The sequence below is a fragment of the Coloeus monedula genome (assembly GCF_965178545.1).
Source record: "Coloeus monedula genome assembly, chromosome: 1".
In the NCBI taxonomy this organism is placed as follows: Eukaryota; Metazoa; Chordata; class Aves; order Passeriformes; family Corvidae; genus Coloeus; species Coloeus monedula.
The window spans coordinates 107,328,416-107,356,385 of record NC_138781.1 but is presented as its reverse complement, the minus strand read 5'-3'; the positions used below and the strand labels follow the sequence as shown (position 1 = coordinate 107,356,385).

Genomic DNA, 27,970 nt, shown 5'->3' with positions numbered 1-27,970 from the left:
TTCAAATTGCCAACCCAGAAAGGCCTGGCCCTGTACTACTGGATTTCACTGCCCTCCTGCTGTGTGTGTCGTAACCTGAATGGTCTCTTTCCCCACACCACCAAATTGCTGGTCTTGTGCCTCTTAGCACATCCCTAGCCTCTAACCAAAATATCTTGAATAATCTCTTGCTCTCTCTCAAGCCCTTTTTTATTACTGGACAGTGTAGGTGAAAAGGTAGATGCTAATCTGACAACGTTCATTTGCCAGGAGCCATTTCATTGTGTAGCAGTTGACTCTGGTTGAGTAACTGTGTGTAGCAGCACTGAGTTCTATAGAAGAAAATAATTGGCAATGCTGTTACATCTCCCATCACACATTTCATTTAGCATTAATAATTAGTTAACCTCTCTTTTGGAAAGAAATCACTTCCCTGAGCTGTTTGCTGAAGGATGCTTTTGTTGTGAAATAAAATACTGAAGTCATTTGCACTTTCCTGATAAGAAGAAAAAAGAACACAGAGTGTTAAACTTAGTTAAATGAACATCTTTTTGCTAAAACTCTGCTTCTTACAGGTTTTAAAAATACCAGTTTTCTGTAGCTTTTTGGTCCTTTGTACTATACCCATTCCCTTTCTCCCAGTGTGTTAACCTCATCTGTCTTTGACACACTCCCACCAGAAAGCAGATAACATTTGGTATGGCTAGGCGTGAGCTACCTACATACTTCTTAATTAGCCAGTGTGTGCATACGGGTTGGCCAGCTGGCTTTCTCTGAACAGAATATGTAATGTTGGCTTTTGCCTGCCTTTCCCTCAGTTCAGCTGTTCTTAGACATCTCTCTTACACTCATCCACCAACTTTTTTTTTTTTTTCCCTTTTGTGGACTCTTAATAGCTTTGAGATCTAGATCATACCAGTCATTTCAAAATAAACTTGGAAGAGACAAATTTCTAGGGATGGGAAGTAGGAGATTTCTAAGAGAAAATCAGGTCAGTCTTAGTTTAAATCTGTAACTATCCTCTCTCCTCACTGTAGTTTAATTTTCTATATGTAGTGTTTTCAGAGCTTGATTCCTCCTGTTTTAAGCTGAGAGATGGGTTTAGGAATTTGCTGAATGTGCTTCAACCTTTAATGTGCATTTAGTACATGGAACTGCACTAGGAGTAGTCCAGAGCAAATCTGCTAAATGTGACTAGTGTAAATTTGGGTTTTTTGTTAGCAGCTGTTCCACTGTACAAATCCACTCTTCATAATTCTTTATTTCTTGCTAATGTAGATGTAGCCATAGTTGTTGTTTTCAGTAGTTTAATTTTATTAAAACATTTTGAAGCATTCCTGTCAACTATTTATAGCAGGAATTTGGTATCGTTGATTCACTGCTTCCCAGTCTAGAGTAAATCCTTATCGAAAGAGAGGGATATTTATATTTTTCTCTTTTTTTGTTGTTTTTCTTCTCTCTAGATGAAATAAGATATGGGAAATACTGGAAAGCAGAGGTAGTTGAGAAGATAGCTTTACTCTAGGTCCCCTGCTTTTTAAATGCGAATGATTTCTAGAGCATGAGGGTAGATGCAGTGTCTTGGAAATTTAACTCATCAACTACTGATATTCTCATAGAAGTTTAATCTTGTGCCCCCTTGATTTGATGTAGTACTAGCAGTCAGCTAACCTTCAAGGTCAGCTGTACAATAGGGCTATCAAAGAAAACCTTCCCAAAGCATCCTGTAATGTTTTGCTATAGGTTTCACAGGGGGGACACGTGCAGGAATAAGGAGGTAAGCGTACACTCCGAACCAGAAAGGAAAAAAGTAGTTCTGTGAGCACCAGAACTAATGATGCTTAATTCCTTAGCAATTTATGTCTTGTGGTTGATTGACTCTGGTAATGTGCTGGTCTCAACTGAAACTTCCCCCCCCCCCATAACTAAGGGAAAAAAAGGGAAGTGGTTTATAAAGGCCATCTCATGTGGAGTTGTCTTACAGGCAGTATGTCATGAAGCTGATATTGAAACCTTCCCTTGCAAAAAACAGTGATGGATTATTATTGTTATTCTTATTATCCACTAGCCACCTTTTCCCATGAAATTTGTGAATGCTTAATATATTTGAAAATTTCTGCTGCTGTCAAATTTTAAGAAAATCCATCTATAGGCTTGGAAGTCATTAGTGAATCATACATATGCATCTAGCACAAACACAGGGGCCTTAATTTCTCAGAAGATGGGGCTGAAAGATGTAAAGGGTTTGAATGACAGTGGTGGCAGCACAGTTGTAGTGCTACATGAATGCTCTGGTTTTTTACATAGGTAAAGACTAGCTTTTCCATCAGTGCTAGATGTAAGCCTATACAAATTAATAGAGTAACTTGTTGGCATTAGAGATTTATTATATCACTTATTTTCTGTAGCTAATTATATCTGAAATTCTGGTGGTTGGTGAGGTTTTTTGGGGGGTTGGTTTTTATGTCCAAGGTTTTTTATATTAAATAATCCTAGCTTTCTTGTCACTGCTTGTAGATCTGTCCAAATGCTTACCTTTGTTACTTCAAGGAGAAAATAGAATTTTTAGTTTCGTAGTTGAAAAATGACTGAGAGAAGAGTTCAACAGCATTTCCAATAGTATGACTGATGATTGGTAATGAGTGTGCAGGAAAGATGTCCAAACATAAAACAAGAATATCTGATTTTGTTACATACAGAGAAGTTTCTTTAGTAGGAAGCAGATTCTGTTTTATTGAAAAGCTTGAAATCAGTTTGTTATAGAGAAAGCTCAGCTGTGCCTGTGTGTCAGATGAAAAGTGATGGCACTGCTTGTTGTGACAGAGGAGAATAATTTGAATGTAAAGAGTTTAACTTTTAATTCAGGGTTCTGGTGATTTAAAATGTGCCACCAAGATTGCCTAATAAACCAGTAATTGCATTAAGAAATGCCCCTGAGGAAAACTCAAAGCAGACAGATCTAGGTTTCCCTGGAAGACCCTGTTAATGTTCTACATTTTCACTATGAATGCAAATGTTTGTGTTTAGAACTTGAATCGAAATGGTACTGAACTCCAGAAAAATGGAAAAAAAAGTCAGTAAAAACACTTCTTTGGCAGAAAATTTTATTGCTATATATATTATGTAATCACAGGTTGAATAGTTTGCCTAATTTCTGTGCCATAGTGGTATTTTAATAATTTTTTTAAATCTATCTTTTATGAAAAGTATTTTTTCTCAAATATTTGAAGCATCTATGTCTGTTTTAAATTCCGCACAGTGATTGTGCAATAGCAATCTGGTACTTGAAACACTTTATGGAAATACTGCTGTTTGTTAGTCTTACAGCGTGGTGGTTCTGCTTTGATAATCCAGTATGTGACACTCAGTTTTAGTGAACTTCCAAAGCAGTTTGGTTTTTTTCCAAAACATATTTGGTTTGGGTCAAGAATTTAATGAATTCACATTTACTTTTGATCACTGAATCACAAGAATGGGTGAGGTTGGAAGGGACCATAGTGAGTCATCTGGTCCAGCCTCCCTGGTCAAGCAGGACCATCCCAGAGCACCTGGCACAATATTGTGTCCAGACAGTTCTGGAATCTGTCTCCAGTGAGGGAGACTCCACAGCCTCTCTGGGTGATCTGTCCCAGTGCTTGGTCACCTGCACAGTAAAGTTCTTCTCGTGTTCAGGTGGAGCTTCCTGTGCATCTGCTTCTGCCTGTTGATGATTTGCTAAAGAAAATGGAAACATCCTATGCTTTCTGTTTTCATGTACTTGTATTTGTATACTGAGCTAACTATATTACTAAAAATACCTTTAATTAAAATCTATTTTGAACGTGTTTTCATAATCCTCTTGCTCCTATACGATACTTGAGGTCGGGGTTTTTTGTTCTACCGTTTTAAAAAGTACACTCTTGCTGTCCAGGTAAGACGTGCAGGGAGGCTGGGCCTTTTGTGAAGGGCAGCTGTTCAGTTCATGTGGTTTAGCCCCTGCTGGTGAGTCAAATGACATCAAGGGAGCCAAGCCTGAGCTAATCAATTTTACTAGGCTCATGAAGTTTGGCTTCTTGCTGTCATACACCAGGGAATGGCATATGAAAACAGGAAAGGAAGAGAAGCAAAACAGGAATGAAGGTAGTGTCAGGGAGCCAGGTAGCAGAAAAAAAGGAAGGAAAGCAAACAGCAGCATATGCAATGAGAAATACATTGATTAAAATAGTGCACCTGTTGATCTTTTTTAAAGTAGTTGTAATCATGATACATACAATGGGAATTGTTACAAATGAAACAGAGAGAATTTGAGAGGCTAAATGAGCAAAGGCAAATTTATGACTTGTCGCTTTTTAAACCCATGGGAACAGGTATTTGCTACTATAATAATACACTGTGTTTGGTCTAATCAGCACAGTAGTATTCTGTGAAGATAGTAACTTGTTGCTTCTTTTAGGATTAAGGAAAGCTTTAGTAAATTACAGGAAACTCAGTGTAGTGTTTGTTTCTTTATCTCCTTGGAGCCAGTAACCATTTTTTGTTCCTGCAGCTGTTACAAAGGCAAGTAAAAAGAGAAGGCTGATAACCATGTGCTTTGATGTTCATTAAAACTGAACAATTACTCTCTGTATCAAGAGTGCTGCATAAATCCTGTTAACACTCCATAAATTAAGGGAATAAACTAATGTTTCTTTTGTCTTAGGTAGAACAGTAGAAATTTCACAATATTGTATCTTGTATCTTAGTGGAGACAAGATTCTGGTTATTGAGTGTGAGATTGTTTCTAATTAATCTCTTCCTGTTTTTCATAAGCTTGTGGTTAGTGTTAAAAAACCCCTAACAAAACAAAACAAAAAAAAAACCCTCAGGTGTAGGGGAAAGGGAGGAAAAGAGCAGACCTTAGTGCAGCATTCCCTACTTCTTTGACTTGAGGATTGAGCATTTTGAATTTTTCTTCCCTTCCTATTCTGGAAGATTAAGAAAGTAGTATGTTACATTGTTGTATACAACAGTATTAATCTTGGACAAATACTCAAATTTTCCATAGTTAAAGCCTTGTGGGGGATGGATGGGTGGGCAGGATGTAGAAATTTGTTTGACTATCAACATCTTGTGTGTCAGGCATAGTGTGCAATACAGTTTTCTCAAAGTCATCTGCACCAGTTTTGTTGTCAGTTAGCCATGTCAAACCAAAATAGTAGCCATGGTCCTGAAACAGCAACAAATTCTCTTATGTGATGATCCCAAAATCTTAATGGTGAAGCTACAATAGGAGTGTTGCACCTGAAATGATGACTTGCTCAGGCATGAAATTACTACACCTCAGTAAGATTGTGGTCACATAAATACTTATAACAAAATACATCAACTCAAAAAGACCCATTAAAAAGTCACCAGCTTTGAAGTGTTGTCAAATGCAGTTTTACCTTTGTGTGACCTTTCCTCTCAGGCATCCTTACAAAAAGGGTGGCTCTTCCTTCTATGGAAGAGGCAAGTCAGACCTCTTCCATTATGTGAATCTGTAATGACACTTTTTTGAGATGGAGATGAAACACTACACAGCTCTTGAAGCTTTATATAGATACTTACCTGTCTCTAGAGGTGACTTATGTATATAATTTGATAGACAATGGAAATTAAGGTTTCTAGTTCCAGGTCTAAGCTTTAGAAGATTTTTCTTCTAGCAGGCATCTCTTGATCCAACAGGAAGGATAATAAACCACAAGACCTGACTTTCTTTTCATACAACTTTGAATATACAATATTTCAGTTTCTCAGGCTAGAAAACCTAAATTCTCTTCCCAGAGTTTCTAGAAATCTTGTGCATCTTTCCAAGTCTTAGTGCATTTAACATGAAGTGAGATACTGAACCTATGGACCTATTAAAAGAACCAAAAATGTTAAGTCTTCCGAGAAGGTAAGCTAGAGGGGTGAAGCAGTTCAGCAGCTGACTTGGTGCTTTTTTCGTGACACCATCCCCAGCAACAGCCATGTTAGACCTTTTGGGGTTTTGCCCCAAGGTTTGAGCTGCATATGAGGAGGATGCTTGAAGCCAGGTGTCGTTATTAGTCATCTTTTTTGGGGTACTATTCAGCTCTGCTACCATCTGCAGTAACATTTGTCCTGAAATGACACCGCAGCGTGTATATTTATGTAATGCTGTTTGTTTGTTTTTCAGACACAGGATGAACCCGCTGACACAAGATACAGCTAGCTAAACAGCTATAAAATGCCCAAATTTGGGTCTACAAAAACAGTTAAAGTTGAAAATTCTGACAGCAATAGCACCATGGTGGAAAAAACAACTGCAAGAAAGGTAACAAAAATTATATTGATGCCCATTTAACTTCAGTAAAATGAAGTATATGTCATTATTTTTGTTGCTGTAATGGGAAGAAATAAACATGAATCTGTGTTCTGATATCTTCAGTATTGAAAAAAAATTATACATTTTTACATTGCTTTAACTGTAAGTTAAACTGTGGGACAGAATTTGACTTTTATTGTAACTTGCAGGTTAATTTAAAAGGAAGCTGGGTGCTTTGGTTTTATTTGATGTAAGCTAGTGTTAGCCTCTACATCTTAGCTAAAATGAAGTCTGTATATACTCACAAGAAGAATGATCCATATTTTATTTTATTTTATTTTACAACGTGTTACTCTCTGTAACAAACACACAAAACATTCGTGAAGGTGTGACAGAGCACAGACCAAAGAAAAACACCAGTTTCTTATATTCCTTTATAACACGGGGAGTTTTCACTCTGTGAGGGAGGACTTAAAAGCCAAATTCTGCACAAAGCTTGAGAGTATCTCCTGTACAAGGGAGTCCCATTTAAAAATTGTACAATCCACTTTTGAGTGTTAGAGAATGAAGGAATATGGGAAATCCAGTCGTGCTGAAGAGTGGTTTGTTGTTTATAAATGTGAAATATCCCATAATTTTTAGAGTTCTGGAGCTAAGTTGCAAATCACCCAGTTCTCCAATGTGTCTGGCTAGTACACGTGTACAGTAGACCATGGGTTTATCTGTACTGCTAATGAATAACAGAAGCTGGAATAATACTCTGCATTGAGAACGATGAGTTACATGTATGTTGCCCTAGGGAGAGAGAATCTGTTTCACAACAATCTTTAGAACTGTCTTCTCTAGAAAAGGATTTTTTTGTGTGTGTGTGTGTGTGGTCAGACTTACTCTTTTGTTGAAATCTGTGTTCTCTGCAAGACCATTTGATGAATGGATGCAGGACAGGAAGAGGTTAAAAAATAGAAAAAGATTAGAAGATTCAGCATCTACTTGCAACTTTTTGCCTTCCAAAAAAATTCATAGGAACCTTTAGACCTTTTAGTCTCTTTCCAGTTTGTTTCATTGGTCCCAGTAAAGTGAGGCAAAGGTAATTCTTTCTGCTCGCTCTGCTGAACTACTTAGATAAGAAGGGAAAAATAAGAGAGTAACACGTGGAAAGGAAATTGGCTTACTAGTAAAGGGATGAAATAATGTTGGGTTTGGTTTTTCTTTCTTTTTATTCTGGTCCTTGTTTGAGATATGATCAATTGAAGTGTCATTCAGTAATTTAGGTAAAGAGGAGGGAACGGAAGTTTGACCAAGTGTATGAATATGGAATCCCAGTGATGGACTGATGAAGTTGATACCAAAAAGTAAATTGATAAACTGCTTGCACTGTTTTATCCGGTGTTGCTCAGTGTCCGCCCTGGTACAGTGTAAGACTTGAGATTAGAATAGTGTAGGGTGTGGTTTGGAATTGTATGATGTAAAATGATGTGTAGTACTGAAAATATAAGATCCTAAATAAAAATGGAGTATTAGTATTATTAATAAAGAGCATAAGTGTCTCAGTTGATATTCCTGTATTCAGGTTTTTAGCATAATAAATACAGTTGTCATCTTTTGAGAAGAACTGAATACATGGTTATTTTAAATAGTCACTTACTCTGTCACATACTTGTTCTCTAACACACAGACAATTGTGAGAAGTGTTCAGCTGGCCTTCGACTAATCTCTACTCTTTAGAGTGTATTAGAAAAAATAGAGAAAATATTGCCAAAATGCCATAATTTAGATCCAGCCAAGAAAATAATTTAGAATTTGGCAGGAGATAGGCTAAGAGTAAAGTGTGAGTTTGAACAACACAAAGTCATGAAGGCAAATCTGTACTATATACACAAACATAGAACTCTGAAATAAAGATTGACCAGGCCAAATCAACAGTGATAATTTTAATGAAATGTCTTTAAAAAGTAGTGGAAATTTCTGTAAAGCAAATAAAGATTTTTCTCAATGCATAAACATTTGCAACCATGAATTTAAAAGTAATAGTTCTTAAAGCTTTAGAAGTTACTATACAAAATGTTAGGGATTCATTAGCTAGTGTAATTGATGTAAGGAAATACGAAAGCCCAGTGTGAAATAATGTTCATACAAAACTGTGCCTCTTACAAGTGAACAGTAATGCTAAAGGATACCACTCCATAAAAAAATCCTCATTTTTCTCAAAGTAAAAGCTGTAATGGCCTAAATGGCATAAGACTATTCCAGTGCTTAACATAAGATAAAAGAAAAAACACTTGCAGGGTTTGATTTCCCTTTCATAGTTGTTACACTGTTTAGCTAGTTCTGGTTGTGCACTCTTAACTGTTGACAGAGAAACGTAGTGAAGTTACTGTTATTATCAGGCATAATCTTTCATATTTGTCCAGAAATTAATGCTTATAATACAGCCTCAACAACCAGTGAATAGCTATGTAAATCAGCTATGTGTTCAGGTCTTCTGAGAACTCAAAAAAACCCATTAGAAATAACATTCCTGTTAATAAGCTGAGTTTATATCATGTATGCTTTAGGGTACATGTATTTTTATTTCAGTTGCTCATCTGGCAAGCATTAAAAAACAGTATGAGTGTGTACAGCAGCTAGGCCATCTAATGTTTGCATAAGATATTTCATAAACATACGAACATAATGAAATTTTAATTTATCTGAATTTATACTTTATATGGCCAAACTCAGGAAGTAAACAATGGATATGTCATCCAAAGGAGAAACACATTTGGAGTTTGTAAGAATTAATTCTCTCCTTGGAAGACTCCAACAACAGTGCCAAAAACCATTTAATACCATACAGAACACGCTTCAGTATGTAATTATCTTTGATAGGCAGAAAAAGAATGCTTGTTCTCCCTGGGCTTAGTACATCTGCTAGATTATATGGCTCTCTGTTGTCTCCTTTTGTGTCTTGTCATTGATTGTAGCAGTACCAGACAATAGAGCTGGAATGGGATATCAAGAAATTGTCCAGACTGCTGTTTGTTAGCCTTCTGAGACAGTTCCTGTTGAACAGATTAAAAATGTGTTGCTCATCACAGCACGCTAGTATGGTTTTGTTGACAGTGAAAATTTTTCCTTGTTACTACATCCTCCAGTGAGGCATGCATTAAACGTTGAGACATGCAGATCCAGTTCATCCATTTGCCCCAGAGTAGAATAAGCTGTAAGCAGTTCCTGACAGATGTTTGCCAGACCTTTTCTTTAAAGGCTTGCCTGATGGAAATTCCTGTCTCCTTGGGCAGTTTATTCTGATACTTAATTATGCTGACTGGCATAGAGTTAGATGTTTAGTAGAAGGATAAATAACCTTTGCTAGTCTCCTGTTGCAGTCTAAAGCCATTAAATGTTCTCTAACTGTAGTGGACATGGAAAGTATAATGCTTTTCACTTTGCAGCAGTAGTTCAGTTTTCTGAACATCAACATGTCTTCAGTGTTTTATCCAATTAGCAGTTTTCACTTTAGGCTAATTAATCTCTTTAGAAAGTCCGCAGGACTTACAGGTTATTTTATGAAAAATGTCAACTCAATTTTAGGTTGCTTCCATGGATCACATTAAAGTAGTGCACAGACCTGTTGATGCTGAGTTTTGGACCCTGAAAAAGAGATGTCCGTGCTGTTGCAGTGACCAGGAGCAACTGGAACAGTGAATGCCCACTCTTTAAAATGGAATGCCTGGTCTAACCTGCAGGGTTTCTACTTCTTCTTGCCTTCCTTTACTTGAAGTTGAATCCAGGATGCTGTTAAGAGTTTTCTATCTTTTAACACAGCATTTTGGGATTGTACAGTTAATTTTTTTTTATCAGTTTAGAAAACCTTGGTTTTACCCTGGCTTTTCCTCTTTTGTTTTGTATTAAGACTGCTTTTCAGATCAGTCAGTCATTTTACATTCTCCTTGCCAGGGCTTTTTGCTTCTCCCTCTCAGTTGTGATGATGTCTGCATATCTGATTGTATCTCTATTTCAGCATTGTCACCAAAAATAATAAATAGCATCAACTTTGTACAGACTTCTCAAACACCCTGTTCATTGCATCTTTTGGATTGGAAAGTCCACCACTGAATGCTGAATGCTTATTTCCACTAAGGAAATAAGCATCTAAGGAACAAAATAGTGTCTTTTTTTTTCTGTTTCTGTGTATTCTATAGATAGCCTTTTTTTTTCATTTTCAATGTGTTCTTATTTATCCGAAAGTATGCATTTTGAACTACCTCTCCTCCTAATTAGATCATCATAAAATTAATTTTCAGTCATTATTCAAAAACTAGTGCATCAGTCGTAATATTTAACATAATACATACAAGCAATTTAAGAATAAATGTAAAGCTATCAAATTACTTAAGCAGCTTGTGCCTCTTTGTGTGCACCTACAAATGTATTTTACTGATGAGTGCCCCCAAAAAAGGGTTTCTTTTTAAAGATTACCAGCAGCAAAAAGTTGTGGGTTTGTTGTTTTGGTTTTTTTTTTCTACAGAACAAGTTGAAACCAATGTTTCCTGTTTAGGAATTTTAAATTATTTTTAGTTCATCCTTTCTATTGCATAATACCTAACATAAGATAATATTCTAAAGAAAGCAATACATTTTTAATGCCACTTTATAATATTGTGGGAAATTTAAATACACAGATATGGGAAATAATTGGATTGTTTGGAACAAGGGATGAGAAAGCCCGTGGTGAGATTGGGGTCAAGTGGGAAACTTGAGTGTGTAGTGGAAGCAATCAGAAAAGGCTTAATGGAGTTTGGATCTGCTTTTATCAACTTACAGATGCATTTGCAAATGATGACTTGTGTTAGATGGATTAGCTTGTTCCATAAGTAATGCCACAGGCACTGTATTTCCCGAGGGCTGTGGGGAGTCTTAAAGGGTTTAGGTTTTTAGATTTTCTTATTCTAGCATGTAAAAAAGAAACCGGGGGAAATTGTTTCCATTGGGGTTTTGAAGGAGGGTTGGCTTTAGTTTTGGTGTGTGGGTTTTTATTCTGCATTTTGGTTTTGGATTTTGGTCTTTTGGGTTTCTAAACTCGGAGTGAAGAAGGTATGTGTTCTCTGTGGGCAGCAGCCTTTATACCTCAGGAATTCTGTTGACATAGACTAATGGCTTATTTGTCATTTTCCTGGCACATTTGTCTTCTGAAGGTTACAGAGTTTGCAGGTTCATTTTGTAATCACTTCTTCTTACCTGAGGTTTTTTTTTTTTTTTTAAAAAGGAAAGGTGCCTTTGAGAACAATACCTTTACTTGAAGCTCTTTTCTAGTTTTCCTTCAATCAGAATAAATCTTCAGAAGTACCAAGGACCAGCCTTTTGATTTTCAGTGATTGGCAAGGCAGTGTATGTTCTTCTTCTATGTTTAGGAGATGAATCTGTTAGTGATTTCATCTGATCATGTGTTAAGAATGATATAAAGGTGGGGAGTTGTGTTAGCTGACATAGCTGGATAATGTGTTTCTGCAGCATGTAGTGAACAGAGAACATGGTGTCTCTGCATTGCATCTCGATTGGTAGGCTAAAATGTTGGGGTTTGCAGCGGGTTCTCTCAAGCAGTCTTTACACTAACCTGGTATCTTTTACATTCTTTCCTCCTGTATTAGTGAAGTAATCCAAGTATAAGTTAATATTGGGCCCGTTTAGGCTTTTCTCTGTTTATTTGAAATATGGTTTATAAGACAAAAATCCCTAGATTTATACACCTCAAAAATCCAAATAGCTTGTACCTGTTTTTTCTAAATTTGATATGAACTTTAAACGTTTCTTCACAGATTTTCTAAAATGAAACATTAGACTATTATTGTTGAAATAGAAAGGGAATTCTTTATGGATGCTTTACAGGGTGGGAGTAGAGGCTGGGGAGGGTAATTAGGGGGGTTTGGGGGCTTTACAATTCACAGTCTGAATTGCAGTGTGGGCTTTTAATGTGCTTTTAGTGGGATTATTATGTTATGGTCAGGGAAGGAAATTGGGGTGGTCATCAAGACTTGGCAAATTTTTGTTTAGTTTGTGTTGTTCCTTTGCTAATTAATAAAGGCTTTAATAGTGAACAGCATTTCTACAGTGATGTATCTGAAAGTAGAAATGACATAGAAGTTAATTTTAAAACAACATGCCATTGATTATTTTGTTTATTCAAAAAACTGGATAATACACAAACTTATACACAAGCACATACATTCACACATATCAGTCCTTTCAGTCTGTATATATTATAAGACTATTCTGCTTTATGCAAAAATTACTTAGTATACTTTTTATTTATATTAGAGCAAGGACAAGATTGCATCCTACAGCAAAACTCCAAAAGTGGATAGGAGTGATGTGGGGAAGGAGATGAAAGAAAAGTCTTCCATGAAACGTAAACTTCCTTTTACTATTAGTCCATCCAGAAATGAAGATCGCAATTCAGACACAGGTAGAACCTTTTTATTTCCTTAACTAATTATTTGTTGGTAAAATACATCCTGACTTAATTAATTGTATAGTATGTTTTTATATTGATTTCTTTTTCTCTTTAAAAAGAATACTAAGTATAAAAGTTGCTTGCTTGCTTCTGATTGTTGCATCTCAGTCTGATAGGCTTTCATCCTGTCATTAGCAATGGCCAGCATGCCACCACAGTTGATCTGTATCCCCCAGTTGTTTCCTAACCTCATTCTTTCCTTCTGTTTCAGTAACAAATCTTTCTTTGTATTGTCATCTCTAGAGGTCCATTTGTTTAAACGAGTAAACGGATGAAAAACCATGTTGATGCCTTGATTTGAGACACAGCTGTCAGCCTTTCATAGCCTTTTTTTGGGAGGGAGCGTCAGATAGATTGGTAGATGTACTGTTCTTCATACAAAAAAAAGGTTGCTAAGGTGACAGAGCTAATTAAACTCGTCGTGGAGAGCACGCTTTCCTTCCAGTTTAAGTTCCTATGATCTGTAAATTTTCTGCACAGGCTGAGTAGTTCTTCTAATAGAGTAAGCTTAAGCTTACTCTATTAGAACTGATTTCAAGGCTTCAAACTACCATTCTTAACAGAGTTCTTTTCAAATCAAGATGGAGGGAGCTGGATACATTCCAAGAGGTACAGTTATCTCTGGGTTTAGGTAACTAATTATTGATGTCATTGTTCAATAACAGTAATAGTTCAGTTGATAACCAAACAGTATCTGTGGCCAGCAGAACGCATGTTCCCAAATTTCTCAAAGGCTCAGTGCTACACTTTTTTATGCATTTCTTATTGTACATTTGAATATTTTCATGACTGGGTAGTTCCGTTAATGTGCTGAGGTTTAAAGGCAAGATGGAGGTGTATACCTCAGTGTGTGTTTAATTTTTGTTCAGGATTGATTTCATGCAGAAGATTTGGCTTCTTGATAATACATACATATTACTGTAAAGAGACTGTAGTATGAAATCCATATTGAAATAGTCACATTACAAAACGATGCTCCTAGCTTTAGTTCTGTTTTCAGTGGTTTTACAGCATTCTTGAGTCTTACACTATTCATGATACCACTTGATTCTGAAAACACCATGTCTAAATTAGAAGTATGCTCCCAACATCTGCTTTATTAAATTTTTTGCTTGGTATTAGACCATAACTATTTTTTTCATAATGGAAATAAATGTGTGTAGATGTAATATCTAGTATTTATCAAAAGTTTTCTTTGTTGAAAATCTTTTGTTGTGTTTCCCCACCCCCATCAACTTTAAATAAGTCATTGTCACAAGCATCTTGTAAAGTAGGAGAACTTTTTGTGTGTCTTGTGCTATAGCCTCTATTGTCACAGCTGCCATAAACAAGATTGGTTACTTCAGACATGTAGACGTGCACAATAAGACAGTGCTCACACTACAAAATCTTTTTGTCACAAGTTGTAGCAGGGAGATGAAATAGACAATTCAAGTATGGGCAAGAAATACTTAACATAAAAGTAGAAGGCACATGGCTCTTAACTATGGTAGCAAACATGACAGCTTGGCAAACATTTCGTTTCTGCTGAGGTAAGGAGGTAAGAGCAACTGCCCTTTGCAGGTGGGAAACTTGGTGCGTAAGCCTTCCAGAAACTTTAGAGCAGGAGCATTACTGGGATGAAAAAACTGTTGCTGTAATGCTGATTCTGTGCCTAACCAATTAGATTAGACCGCTGGGAATTAGATACTTAAATTGGTGCCAAGTTTGTCACTGACATGGATTAGGACTGACATGAGTGATCATGAAATGCAGTGCTGCTTCTGGCACAAACTTGGCATTAGACATGGAAAAGGTTTGCTCTCAGTGAGCTAAACTGTTACCTCTGAGAGAAATGTCTCCCAGATAGCTGTGTACAGAGAACGGAGAGTGTTGAGAAGGAAGAAAGTAAGTTTTTGGAAATGAGAATGTAATCAGGGACAGAGGGGGAAAAAGAAGAGGTGATGAAAAACTTCTTATCACCTTTAAGGTCATTAAAAATGTGTCTGAGTTAAAAAAAGAAAAAAATTGCCATAAAAGTAGCTAGAGGATAAAAAAATCTAATAGTTTAATAAATGGTTTATCCCCCAGATACGTGGGACGGTCGCTAGCTGATTGTAGGAACTCCATGATGACTGGATTTCATCCTGTTTAGGCATGTAAATGAGTCATAGAATGGGAATACCTAATTTTTAGAGCTTTACATCGTTAGAGCTTTCTTGGTTGTATCTCCGGGTCTTCCGTAAACAAACATTTTGTCTTTTCTTTACTGATTTTTTGTAAAACTTGCTCCTTTGCTTCTCTCTCCAATGAGCTTTTTTTGTTTTCTACTTCAGGTATTGTCTAAATACTGCAAGTGGTAATGAACATGGACAGCCAAAATGAATGTTAACATAACACTGAAATGTTTGGGGATTTTTTTTCCATTTGATTTCTGCAGCACTATACACAAAGTACATTTTGCACCCAGTCAGTTTTGGCAAAATCGAAACCAAACAGCATTTGTATAGTACTGTAAGAGTCCAGAACAATTATAGCCCACCTCGTTATCTAAATGTAAATTTAATTTTTTTTTCTTAAGAAAATGCTGCAGTAAATTTGTATTTGATATTTCAATACTGAGCCTTTTAGTTACTTTCTTAATAATTTAGTACCCATGGGGACTGCATCCAGTTGTGTAAAGGCAGCCCTGCAATGCCAGTTGAGATGGCTGAAGTAGCTGCAAAGTCTGCACAGGTCTGAAAGAGAACATGAGTCCCAGGAGAGCTGTGGCCTTCTGAAGAGGCCCCTGGGAACAGGACACACCTGGAAGGACACTCTGTCCCTGTGTTTATCAGCAGCATCCTGTTGTGTTTCTTCTGTTGTGTGGAGCTGTCTGTGACACTCCCCTGATTGTGGTGGCTACCCTGAACTGAGGGCTCTCTCATGACATCCCCATTCTTGGTCAGAGCAACCAAAAAAAGCTAATACAATGTATACATACTGCAGACAAATTTATTTATACTGCAATATAGCTTTAACCTGTTTATAGGTAAGTCTTAGGGAGGAATCTGTGTGCAAGCTTTGATTGAGACTGCTGGATTGGATGGTCAAAGCAGAATTATTTTTCTTATCTTTTAAAATAAATTCTCTGATTTTAAATCTCCCAATCCAAAACCATAATTGGATTGAAAAGCCATCAGTTATTTAAACTACTTAAATAGAGTTTTTTGAATTTTCTTAATTTATTTAAATAATCTGGTTAGTTTTAAATAACCTCTGATGCCTACTGTTCTTATTCCAATAACCACAAGTGTTGATTTTGCAAAGGTCAGATCTGTTTGCTTTCTCCACCTTACTAGTCTAAAGAGATAAATTTGAATTTTTCATAATAATTAAATATAGCCGCAGATCCTAAAAATCTTTTCATTGTAAAGATGTTACACAGTTGATTGTTCAGGAACTAGTTAGAATTACACTGAACATGGTAATTTGTTGATCTTTCTTGGAAATTATGTTCTCCAGATTTACTGTTTATAGTAGGATCTTGGTTTTGTTCTCTGATCCCTTCAATTTCAGTCTTTAAAGTAGTCCAAACGTGGCACAGTCATACTTCTTTTAGCACTTAGCTGACATCCAGAAGAGCAAAGCAACTGACCTCTTCATGTTGCATGGGTACATCACAGTAACACAATTTCTGTGCTTGTGCTTCCTGTAGTTACAGGGGTTAGTGGGGGTGTTGAAGAGACTGTTGACACACCGCTTGCTGGATTTGGGCTTATTGTTCAACTATAACAAGTTCATTTAACTGTTGTTTGGGCTAGAGGCAGGAAAGGGGAGGTGGTTTTGTGTGTTGGTTTTGTTAAATAAATGTCATAAACTTGTTTAATTAGGTATCACAGTAGTACCTTGAAATCTCTGCATTGTTAAGTGCACTGTGAGGTCTCTGCATCACATTCTGAGCTTTCTCTTTCCCTGAGGGTAGGAACCACAGCCAGTCATGATGTATTTCTCTTGCAAAATAACTTCAGTCAGGTTGCCATGATCACGCAGAGCTGAGTAACTGTCTCTGAACTTCATCATCTGCAGTTATCTTGACCCATCTTGTACAGTCATTAGCAATGAACATGTTAGTCTTTGGTTGTATGTCATTCAATCTTATAACTTCATAGCATTTATTTCAAGCAGTTTCTATTTTAATTTTGCATGGTCCTATTTTTTGATCCTGTTATTCTTTACAATTTGGACTATGATAGAGTCTTTTACATGAAAACAGACGGTCATGAGCCCTGAAGTTTGAATTTGGTGAGGTTTTTTTCCCTAATTTCTTTTGTCCACTTACTAAGGTGATTATTTTACCAAATGAAATACTTTGTTAGTTTGGCATGATTTGTTTTGAGAAATCCACATATTACATTACTTAATAATTTAATTTTCTAAACCGTTAAAAATTACTTGAGTGGGTATTTGTAATTTATCCAAGTAAAAAAAAAAAAAAAAGGCAAACAAAAAACCAGATGTATTATTGGTTGCCTTGGGACAAAATCTGTCATGCATAAATTATCCTAAAATAATCAGTGGTGTTTCTGCTGTTCCTTGTGCCAGTACGTTTTAAGTATTGTGAGTGAATTTCATTGGGCTCCTTTACAAATAAGTGCTCAAGTGCTCCTAAATTCCTCTTTCACATAACCTGAATATTTCAAAATTATTTTTTTAAGTGTTTGGTGAAAAGCTTGTGTTGCAAAGGGAAAATCTTAAAAAGATACTGTCCGGATGGATTTGGCTGTGTATTATGAAGTTTATTTAATGAAGGTGGTTAAACATGAAGCCACTTGAAGAGTTGTTGGTTTTATTTTTTTAATAAAAAGTAAAAAATTCCCTTATACACTGTTTTTAAGTGCTGAAGAACAGCAGACAATAATGAGAATGTGAATGTAAAAGAAGGTATTTGTATTCCATAGAATCTGAAAACAAAATGCTCAAAATCTAAAAAAACACCTACCAAAAAACCCCAATAACCAAAAAACCAACCAAAAAAATGCCCAAACAACAAAACAGAAACCAGCCAACCAAAAAAAAAACCAAACCAACAAAAAACCCCCACCAAAAAAACAAACCAGCTAATTGAGTTTAGCAGTCAATTTTATATATTAAATTCAACCTAAACATAGTGTCTTAAACTGATACTATTCCTCTATTAGGGAAGTTATTGCTGTTCAAATTGTAGAAACATCAAGTACACAGCTGTGAAAAGTTTTCTGTTACCACAAGACAAAGAATAGCTAAAAAGTTGGAAGTTCCTAAATGTTAAGGTGCTCTCCTCCTGTTCAAGTGTAGTGTACTGTGTGATGGTAGTCTCGGAACATTGATTTATTTTTTGATGTATCAGACTTCCTATTTTATATGCCCTACTCCCTGGCTGGGTTTTTTTTGGCTTTCTTCCACTCCTCTTGTCCTATTTTGTTTTACCTTGTATACTCAGAGCCAGGTTGTATCCATGAGATCTTTGGGGGGAAAAGCAATAGCCTTGTCCAGAACATACTCCAGTAAGTGGATTAGCAGGTGCACCTGCTAGAGTCTTGAGACTTTTTTAGGTTTTTTGTTGATCGTACTGATTTTTGTTCATTGAACTGTTTAGACTTACTGAAAATACATATGAAGTCTCATATCCATTTTAGTAAAACTGTGTCTCTTTTTGAGTGGTAAGTGCATAATTACAGTATAACTTGGTGAGAACAGTTGTATTCTTATTGGGTAGTTTAACTTGGTAAGATCTAGAAATGCTTTGCAAACACTGTGTTTATAAAATGTAGTAGAAGAATAATTTACCCCTCCACTGAAATGCAAGACCGAACATGAGACAGGAATAAATTGTGCTGATGGAAAAAAAAAAAAGGCGAAACCCAAAAAATCTGGACAACCCCAGTGGGTAAAAGAGTAAAAGCTAGATAATCAAAAGCTTTATTTCATTTCTTTTGATATATTATTTTCTCAAGCTGAAAATAGCTATATTATTGTAAGGAATAATTCAGAATGAAGATAAGTGTGTTTTTCAAGGAAAAAATCATGAGCAGTAAATAGCATATGCTGAGAAGCAGCTGATTATGCTGGTCAAGCTGAAATGTGTTATTTTGATAGAAGTACTAAATCAGTCAATAAAGAGCATGCTGTACATTATCCTTGCAGAGAGAACAGCATACTTGCAGTGAAAAAGTTGAAAGTACAATTTTATTGTAAACATTTTTTTTGATTTTCCTATGCAGATGTTTTTATCAATGGGGCACAACACAAATAGTGTTGATTTGTGTATTGAATTAATTCTTTAGGTGTTCAAGGCTATGAGTTGCTTGCAGTTTAGGAAAAAAATTATCATTTGATTCTGTAAAAGGGATCTTGTTTCCTTTTTAAACAGGATGGATAAATTTATAGAGGTTTTTAAAATATGTATATGGGTATGTAACTTTCCAGTCTTAAAATACTGTTGCTTGTAATTGTTTAGCCTGTAAAATCATGTATTTCTTATGGGTCAGTGTGGAATTCAAGATAAAAACTGTTGATGTGCCTTCCTGGGCCTCAAGAGCATTGCATTAGTAGAGCTTGTGTCTGTAATCAGGCCTAGAAAATGAGATTTAGAGAAGGCTGGGAAGGCAGAAAATGAGTTGAGAGGAAACAAATGAAACAACAAAGAAGGCAGATTTGTAGAAAGTGAAAAGATAACTAGGAACCTCAAAGGGACTTAAGCTTCTAATTTTTACCTCTCTGCAGAAGGTCAAAGAAGTTTCCCTCAGTGGAGTCCTTTAAAGTTTTCTGCTTTTGCAGATGACAAGGTTTCTTGGTTTTCATGGGAGTTTTTGTTTCTTTTTTAATGTGTTTATTCAGATGTGTAATTTTAGCTCCTGGTTTAAAACATGGACATGAAATACTAAACAGCTTCCGTAAATATTGATAAAAGGGAAGAAGTTATGTATATAAAATAGCTGTATGTTTTTGAAGGATATGAATTCTGGAGAAGAAGTTGCTTTAAGATAAAAAACCAGAATGAGTTTGAGAGAAACAATCTTTTAACCAATTACTTAGCAGATACCAATATTAAATAGTCTTTTCCTAATTTTTAACATGGTGTCTTGAGAGAAGTAGAAGAGAGCATAGTCTCAGATCTGTGTTCAATGCTGAAAGCTGACCAGCTGATTTTACAGAATTTTTTAATTGCCTGACTTTTAATCTCTGAGAATTCAAGTTGTGACATATACAGCATTCCTGCTGTGAAACAGGTTTTTCATCTTTTAGAATGTTTTGGTAATCCTGCTTACAGTTTTAAGTGCTTTGTCTCAGTAGCTTATTATCCTAATACTATTAGAACAGGTAACCATCACTAATGCAAATGAAGTAAGGTAGAGGTGTAATTTCTGTATTTCATCACCTACCACCAATCACCAGTTTACAGACCTGAAGAGATGGTTTTATTTCTAGAAAAACATTCTTCTGATGGAACAGCAGTTTGAGTCTTTAAATGTTCCTATTTCTAGAGAAGGAAGGTCCGGAGAAAAAGAAAATGAAGAAGGATGCTGGGAATAAGAAATCAGCGCCAGTTAGCATTCTTTTTGGTTACCCTCTGTCAGAGCGCAAACAGATGGCACTTCTTATGCAGATGACAGCAAGAGACAACAGTCCAGGTGATCTTACAAAGTTAACAGTTTTCTTCCTCTTGCCTGTTCAGTTCTGTCCTAGTCAGAATATTCTGAATCCTGATGTTTTTCAACAGTCTTTGATTTTTTTTCACATATTTTAAATCATTCATACTTCTGTTAAAACTTACTTCACCTAGATGAGTAATTTGATGAAAAATTCTTTATCTTCTGTATTTATGTGAAAAGCTTTGCACTATGATAGCTGTAAAAATTGAAGATTTCTTCCTTTGATTATTTTTGCCTCTCAGACTCTGTTCTTATGGATTATTTAAAGCCTGAAATGCTTTCTTTTTTTAATTGAAGCTTAACTATTATCTTACTGTCTCACTTTGGAGCAGGATTTTAATTTAGGAGGAAATGGGATCATTTCCTTAGGATTTAGTGGGAGAGGAGGGACATCTTGGTTTTAATTCACCATTTCAAACTGTCCTTGGTCCAGCTGTATTTAAAAAAATCTTTACATATGTATATATGTTGAACAGATGTAAAGTTTTTACAGAATTGCTATTTAAAAGCAAATGGCTTAAGGTTTCCTTAAGGAACTATCCAGTCCACCCAGCTGTGTTGGTACAGCTGAGGATTTATGTACACAGACTGTAATTCCTTAAACTGGCATCCCACTGCATAAAAATATAGTGGAATTTTGCTGGAGGAAGAGGAAGCAGGGTAGATACTTACCGCGTGATCACGCTTTGTCTTGATTCAGCAGAATTTATACCAGAGTGTGTGAACCTTGTAGTTTGGATAGGCTTCATCTGTCCTAGAAACCTGGTTAAAATAGTAAGATTTTGCAAAATGCCCTTTTTCACATTGAAAATCAGCATTGTGTTGATACGTGTGAAGGGTGAAATGTCTTTTATTTACGTATAATTATTCACTGGTCATTGTTATTTTTGAAGGCAAGTGTTGACAATCTTTTTACTTCACCTCATTTTAATTAACTTAACAGTGACCATTTAAAAACTTGTTTTATAGATTGCACCTTGAATCATTCCTTACAAACAACACCAACCCAGAAGAAAACTCCAACCTCTTCTTCAAGACAAAAAGACAAAGTTAACAAGAGAAACGAACGAGGGGAAACTCCTCTACATATGGCAGCAATTCGAGGGGATGTTAAACAGGTCAAGGAGCTAATCAGATTAGGTGCAAATGTAAATGTAAAAGATTTTGCAGGTAAGTTAATATGAGTACTCTTAACTGTATAAATTAAAAGTAACACTGAAGTTGTTAACAGAGGTTTCCTTTCAGTTCGTGTTGTATGCAAATGAAAAAATGTAACTTCATAGAAATTCCCACATTGTGTTTCTCTTTTCCTATGGTAGTGGTAGTACTGGGACACTATAGTACATAGTGTATTATTAGAACAATATAGTAATACCCAGAGGTTTCAGCTGTGTCCAGGGCCTTTGCACAGTAGGTATTTACAGAAATATGTGCACACTTGCTGAAGTTTATAGGGTTATGCTGGGCAGAGTCAAATGGTGAGACTGTGGGCTATGTGAGGAGATGCAAAGTTTAGTAATGGTGAGGGTGGTGACGCTGTGATGTGCGCTGTCTTCACTGGGACAGCTGATATGCACCAAGGCAGATGAGAGTGGTATAGTTGCACTTGTCATCTAGTCCTGCTGGATTAATGATAGCTTTGCTATGTCAGTATTTGCTGTGATTTCAGCAGTGATTGATGAGCTTTGTTAAGTTGTAACATAGACAGTATTTTTGGGTTTACGGGTTTTGGTTTATGGGTCTGAATTATGTTCGCAGTGGGAATGGTTGAGAGGAGTTGAGGTAGCAGGCCCCTGTGGGAGAAACTAAGAACTGTGTAGTACTATTAGTTGTCAGCTCAAACTTGACATCAAGAGAAGATAATAATGAGATGAACTGAAATCTTAACTTTAGGCAAGAAATAGATTGGTAATTTCTTGGTTTGCACAGGGTGGCTGAATTTGTATTTGAACATGAAGCTGCCCAGGACTGGCATGTAGAGGAAGAGAAGAAAACAAGCAGAAGTGGAACCCTGTGAGATCTTCAAAGAAGTTGAGAGGGGAGATGAAAAGAACTTGTTGACAAGAGCAATTTTAGAAAAGGAGGGGGAGGTTCAGGAGAAGACAGGCCCATAGAAATCACAGGGAGAATAATAGAAACCCTTCAAGAAGAGATGTAGTGGGTTGACCTTGGCAGGCTGCCAGACACCCACCCAGCTGCTCTCTTACTTCCCTTCTTCAACAAGGTGTGGAGAGAAAATAAGATGGAAAAAAGCCCTTGTAGTTTGAGTTAAAGACCATTCAATAAAAAAAGTAAAAGCTGCATGTGCAAGCAAAGGAAGAAGAGGAATTAATTCACTGTTTCCCATCATCAGGCAAATGTTCAGTCACTTCCCGGGAAGCAGGACCTCAGCAGGTGTAACAGATGCTTGGAAAGACAAATGCCATTATGTACAAACAACCCACTTTCCTCCTTTCCCTGAGCTTTTATTGCGTGACATCCTGTGGTATGGAATACACATTTGGATCAGCTGTCCTGGCTATGTCCCCTCCCAACCTCTTGTGCAGGAGGAGGGAGAGAGAAAACCATGACGCTTCACAGGCCCTGTTCAGCAGTAGCCAAAACCCCGATGTGCTGTGAGTACTGGTGTATAGCCCCAAATGCAATGCACAGCACCATATGGGCTGCTGTGGAGGAAGTTAACTTCATAGCTTCATCCCAGTCTGACCTCGTGCAGATACTTAATTTTAAAGGCAAATGGAAGGAAGAGGACAATGGCGGAGAGATGGTTCTGAGAACCAGTTGGAAGCAAGTGGTTGGGGACTTCATTCAGAATTCTGGAGGAGATGTTTGGGATCAAGCAAGATATTTTTCTATTGGTAATCCAAAGAGAGAAGCCGAGATGGCTGAACTTCAAAATACTGTGCAGAGGGAGAAGTCAAGAAGAGGGGGAGGATTGAAGCAGTGAGTCATGAGTGGAGAAGAGTAGGAATTTAGGATGCAGTGTAGTTTAGAGAATTAGAGTTTTTTAGCTAAGGATTTGGCAGAACTAAAGGAGCAGAAAATGAATTAGTAATGGAGGAAGTAACCCTGCTCATGGGATATCTGCCAGAATGATACTGCCATGTGAGAACAACAGTAAAGGAAACAGATATTGACAGCAAGCCAGCACTAGAGTTGGCAGGCTGGACATTGTGAAAGGATGGAAAAGCAAAGCAGTACAACATGGAGAAAAATAAGTTATGGAGATAATTAATACAGAGAATAAAAGACAGGGATCAGAGGGCTGAGAGCAGAAGAGTGTTATCATGTTGGGTGAGTGTGAAAAGGGCAGGTGGCAAGAAAATGGAAAGAAGGAGGTGGTAGCCAGACAGTGCTGGAAGTGGGTAACTAAAGTGATGATTGAAGAGGAGATTTAGTGTATGAAGAACAGAAAGAAGTGTTTTGCTCTAGAATAACCTAGAAGCTTTTTTTTATTTTTCACTTTTTCTTTCTTTTTTTTTCTTTCTTTTTTTTTCTTTCTTTTTTTTTCTTTCTTTTTTTTTCTTTCTTTCTTTTTAGCTTTTTTAAAATTTTAAATGAGTGGCAGCTTGGAAGTTGAGTGAAAGATGAAGGTGAGAAATCCAGTTACTGAGGGATTAGATAAGTTAGGGGTTTCTTGTACATCCATGAAGTGGGGGTACAAGACTGCTGCTGATTAGACCCATGGTTCACGTGAATAAACTCCTCCAGACTTGCACTGGTTATGTTGAAAACAAAAGTTGAATGCCTCCCCAGAACTGGGCTTTGAGAAGGCATCAACAGCAGTTCAGGTCAGCTATGAAGTCATCAAGCTGGGGAGAGGAAATTGAGGTAAGGAATACAGCTTGTGTGGGTTGTCATCTTCAGTTGACGCTCTGCTGCAGAAAATGAGGACTGCACTTGTGGAAATCAAAATTACAAAAAATTACTAGTGTTCTGGGAAATACCAGCAATAAGTTCTCTGTCACTATTAATAGCTTATTATCTAGCTGCTAAATGTTGTTAATGATTCCTAGTACATGTTCAGTAGCTCTAAAGGAGTGATGGTTAAGGTAATTTGCCATACTTATTTTTTCCAGTAGTGTGGTTTTCAAACTGCTTTCATATAGAATAATATTATTTATATACACACTTAACACAGTTCAAATGTTTACTAGTCAAAGAATCTCTGACATGTTTAGCCTGGGGATCTTGTGCCAGATTTTGTCTTGTACTATTTGATTTGTGATTCCAGCATTCAGTTTAATCTCAGAAGAATTTGGAATTTGGTGTGAGGTTTAAAGTTGATAAAGCATGTGTTGTTCATCAGACCCATGGTGTGGCTGTCCTGCCAAGTACTGTGTGTGAGAGTGTGTTTTGAAATGTTTGGAGGCAATACAGATCTACAGCACAGGAGGAAAAAAACCAGATCTTTGATCTTTCAGTCTTAAGTCTACTGTTCTTCACTCTAGGTTGGACACCACTGCATGAAGCTTGTAATGTTGGTTACTATGATGTTGCTAAAGTTCTGATAGCGGCGGGAGCTGACGTGAACACGCAGGGCTTGGATGATGATACCCCACTTCATGATTCTGCTAGTAGTGGGCATAGAAACGTGAGTGTTCTGGGAGAATGGGAGGGGGTATAAATATGTGGCTTGAAATGCTGGAGCTTCAGAACAAATTCTTACTGTCCTCTTTGCAGTTACGTGGTCTTATAGTTCTGCTTCTGCTGTTTTGGGAGCATCTTAAAGTTGTTCTGATTGTCTTTGTTTCATCTGACTTCTTTTGCCAGATATTTTCTACCAATATCTGTTGTCTTAAATATTTAAAAGTTTCCCCTTTACTTTCTTAGTAAATCAGCACTTTAGCAACTTTTTTTGAGAAACTTTTACTGTACAGAATTCTCAAAAGAAAAATGTCTGCTGACAGTGTACTATGGATTTGTGTATATTATGCATATATGTTTATAAATATTTAAGGGTCCTATATGTCCTATATTTCTTTTTGTGTATTATTTATGGCATCGAAATGGAGAATTGATGTATGTGTATTCTTACTATTTTTTAAAATTTACCAATCAGCACTTAGGGGAGAAGATAAATGGAGCTCTGTAGGTATTTTACATTAGCTTCTAAATTTGTTCTTAATTTCTGCAAATAAGATGCAGAAGTGACTCTGCTTTCCCTTTATGTATCTTTTATTTCATTACTGTGTGTGCAATCTGTTGTATAAAGCAAAAGATAGAATACATGCTTCAATCAAGTACACTTTCCAAACAAGATGTTCCGTTTGAAAGGTTTTTCTGGAAAAGCTAGAGAAATTAATTATGATAATCTGCTGGGAATTTTTTTATTAGCTGTTTAGTGACTGCTTTTTATAGGCACCTAAGCAGAGATCTTGGGTCTTTAGATCAAGCTTTCGTAGAGTTTTAGTAGAGTCTTGGAGAATGAGGCCTCTTGCTTATCTGGTCTCAGTACAGGTACCTGTGGCCATCTCATTGAGATTGTGTACCAGAATAATTCTGAAGCTTCCTGTTATGGTATCACTGTCTGCTGAATTTCCCCATTCTTACCACATAAGGAAAAAAAATGTAATTAATACTGGACACTGTGCTGAAAATGCAGTGGCCTTGGTATCACTGTTGCATTAACAGACTGTTGCCCTTGATGATGGAGAAGTTGATGATTTTGATTTATTGCATGCAGTTGCGGGTGGGGTTAGTTTGTTCCTCCAGTAAGATACTTGGATCTCTCTCAGGGCTTTTTGGAACTGCTGTGTGTAAACCAACAGTACTGCTACTTTTAAAACTTAATCTGTTCCTTATTTAAGTGCAATAAAATTTGGAACAAGAGGGTGAATCAAATGCAGAGGAGTAGAGAGCCTGGTAGGTGGGGAACCAGATGAATTGTGTGAAGAAATGCTAGAACAGCAAGAATAAAAGGCCCCTATTGCATTCCTTTATAATAATGCTGTGTCTGTGTAACAGAGGACAACTGTCTCTAGTCTTCCCCTTCACTTCCTTTAAAGAGCAGACTATGTATATACTACCTGGACTTTGCATTTTAGTTGCTGAAGTCTTGCTTTCTAGTCTCAGTGTCATAGATAGGACTTAGGATTGCGTATCCTGTTACTCACATTTTGTGTGCAACAGGGGCTTTTTATGTTGGTCAAGAAACATGTTGTGCATAACCTAAAAGTTAATTTATTTAATGCTGCAGATTGTGAAGCTGTTGCTTCGACATGGTGGAAATCCATTTCAAGCCAATAAGCATGGGGAGAGACCTGTTGACGTTGCTGAAACTGAAGAATTGGAAATGCTATTGAAAAGGGAGGTGCCCATATCTGATGATGAGGACAGTTGCTCAGGTAAAAGTAGCTATTTAGTTGCATAAATGCATTATTTCACCTGAGGTTAAGTGGCTTTAATCTTTTGCATAGTGTTAGCTATTAAGACTTGCTGCAGGTAACAATTGATAATGCTAAGGTTGTCTTCCACTTTTATTTTTAGAGGTAGTTTGTTAAATTTTTCAATTGAATTATCTGAAATGTGTATTCTGGTTTTTTTGTTTTGTTTTCTCTCTGTCTTTAATAAGCTGTTCCAACTTTGCATATCAACTCTATATCAGAGTGGTGGTTTTACCAGAGAAAGGTATAGAGGAAAAATACCGTATCTGTTACAATACAGGGTGTTTTCTGAGATGTTTTCATGGTGAAAAATAACCCCAAAGTCACTTATTTTCCACCTTTAGTTTAGTAGATGAATCAGGAGTCAGTGTTTCACATGGGTCTAACTTAGTTACTCAGTGTAGAAAAGTCCCTGCCAGTGGGGCAACCACTGGTATCTGCAGGTGACCAGGTAGGTGACTTGCTGAAGTGGAGGCAGTAATTCTTGGCCGTTCCTGTATTTCTGCAGATTGAGGAATATGTAACACCTCTTGGAGCACAGAAAGAATTGTTGCCCCAGAAGCAAAAGATTCTTGACCATGAGTAACTTACTTGAGTGCCAGACAGGAGCTTTTCATTTGGCTTTCACAGAATCTTCAATAATCCAGAATCTTTTAGGTAAAAGAAATGAGGTGGATTGAAAACTGGCCGAATGTCTATGCCAGAAGGGTGGCACAAAGTTTATTTGGAGGCCAGTAACTGCCTGTGTACCTTGGATCAATACTGGGTCCACTCCTGTTTAACACCTTCATTAATGGTTGGGGTAGAGTGTACCATCAGGAAATTTCCTAATGACACAGAGCTGGGAGTTCTAAGGAGGAGTGAGTGGTGCACCGGAGAGTTGTGCTGCCATCCAGAGGAACCTCATCATGTTGGAGAAATGGGCTCCTGGGAATCTCATGTAGTTCAACAAGGGGAGGTGCTGAGTCCTGCAGCTGGGGAGGAACAACCATCCAAGCAGCAGTGCAGACTGGGATCTGACCAGCTGGGGAAGCAGCTTTGCAGAAATGGCCCTGGGTCATGGTGAACAGCACCAGCTTGACCATGAGCCAGCAGTGTGCCCTTGCTGCAGAGAAAGCCAGAGGTATCCTGGGCTGCATTAGGAATGTTGCCAGCAGGTAGAGAGAGGTGATGCTTC

At 37.0% G+C, this 27,970-nt stretch overlaps 1 protein-coding gene across 2 annotated transcripts in view; it reads left to right on the top strand.

The window, feature by feature from the left end:
• The window catches only part of ANKRD12 (ankyrin repeat domain 12), a 59,577-nt gene that overhangs the window by 13,231 nt on the left and 18,376 nt on the right, over positions 1–27,970 (top strand). Inside the window, exons 2-7 of one of the 2 annotated variants that reach the window (XM_082291845.1) lie at positions 6,134–6,271; positions 12,560–12,707; positions 20,240–20,386; positions 21,377–21,577; positions 24,859–25,001; positions 26,607–26,754. In XM_082291845.1, coding sequence (XP_082147971.1) covers positions 6,185–6,271; positions 12,560–12,707; positions 20,240–20,386; positions 21,377–21,577; positions 24,859–25,001; positions 26,607–26,754 — 874 coding nt within the window. In that variant the 5' untranslated portion in view covers positions 6,134–6,184. Of the gene's footprint in view, positions 1–6,133; positions 6,272–12,559; positions 12,708–20,239; positions 20,387–21,376; positions 21,578–24,858; positions 25,002–26,606; positions 26,755–27,970 lie in introns of those variants that run through there. The other variant, XM_082291846.1, reaches the window with a different exon arrangement.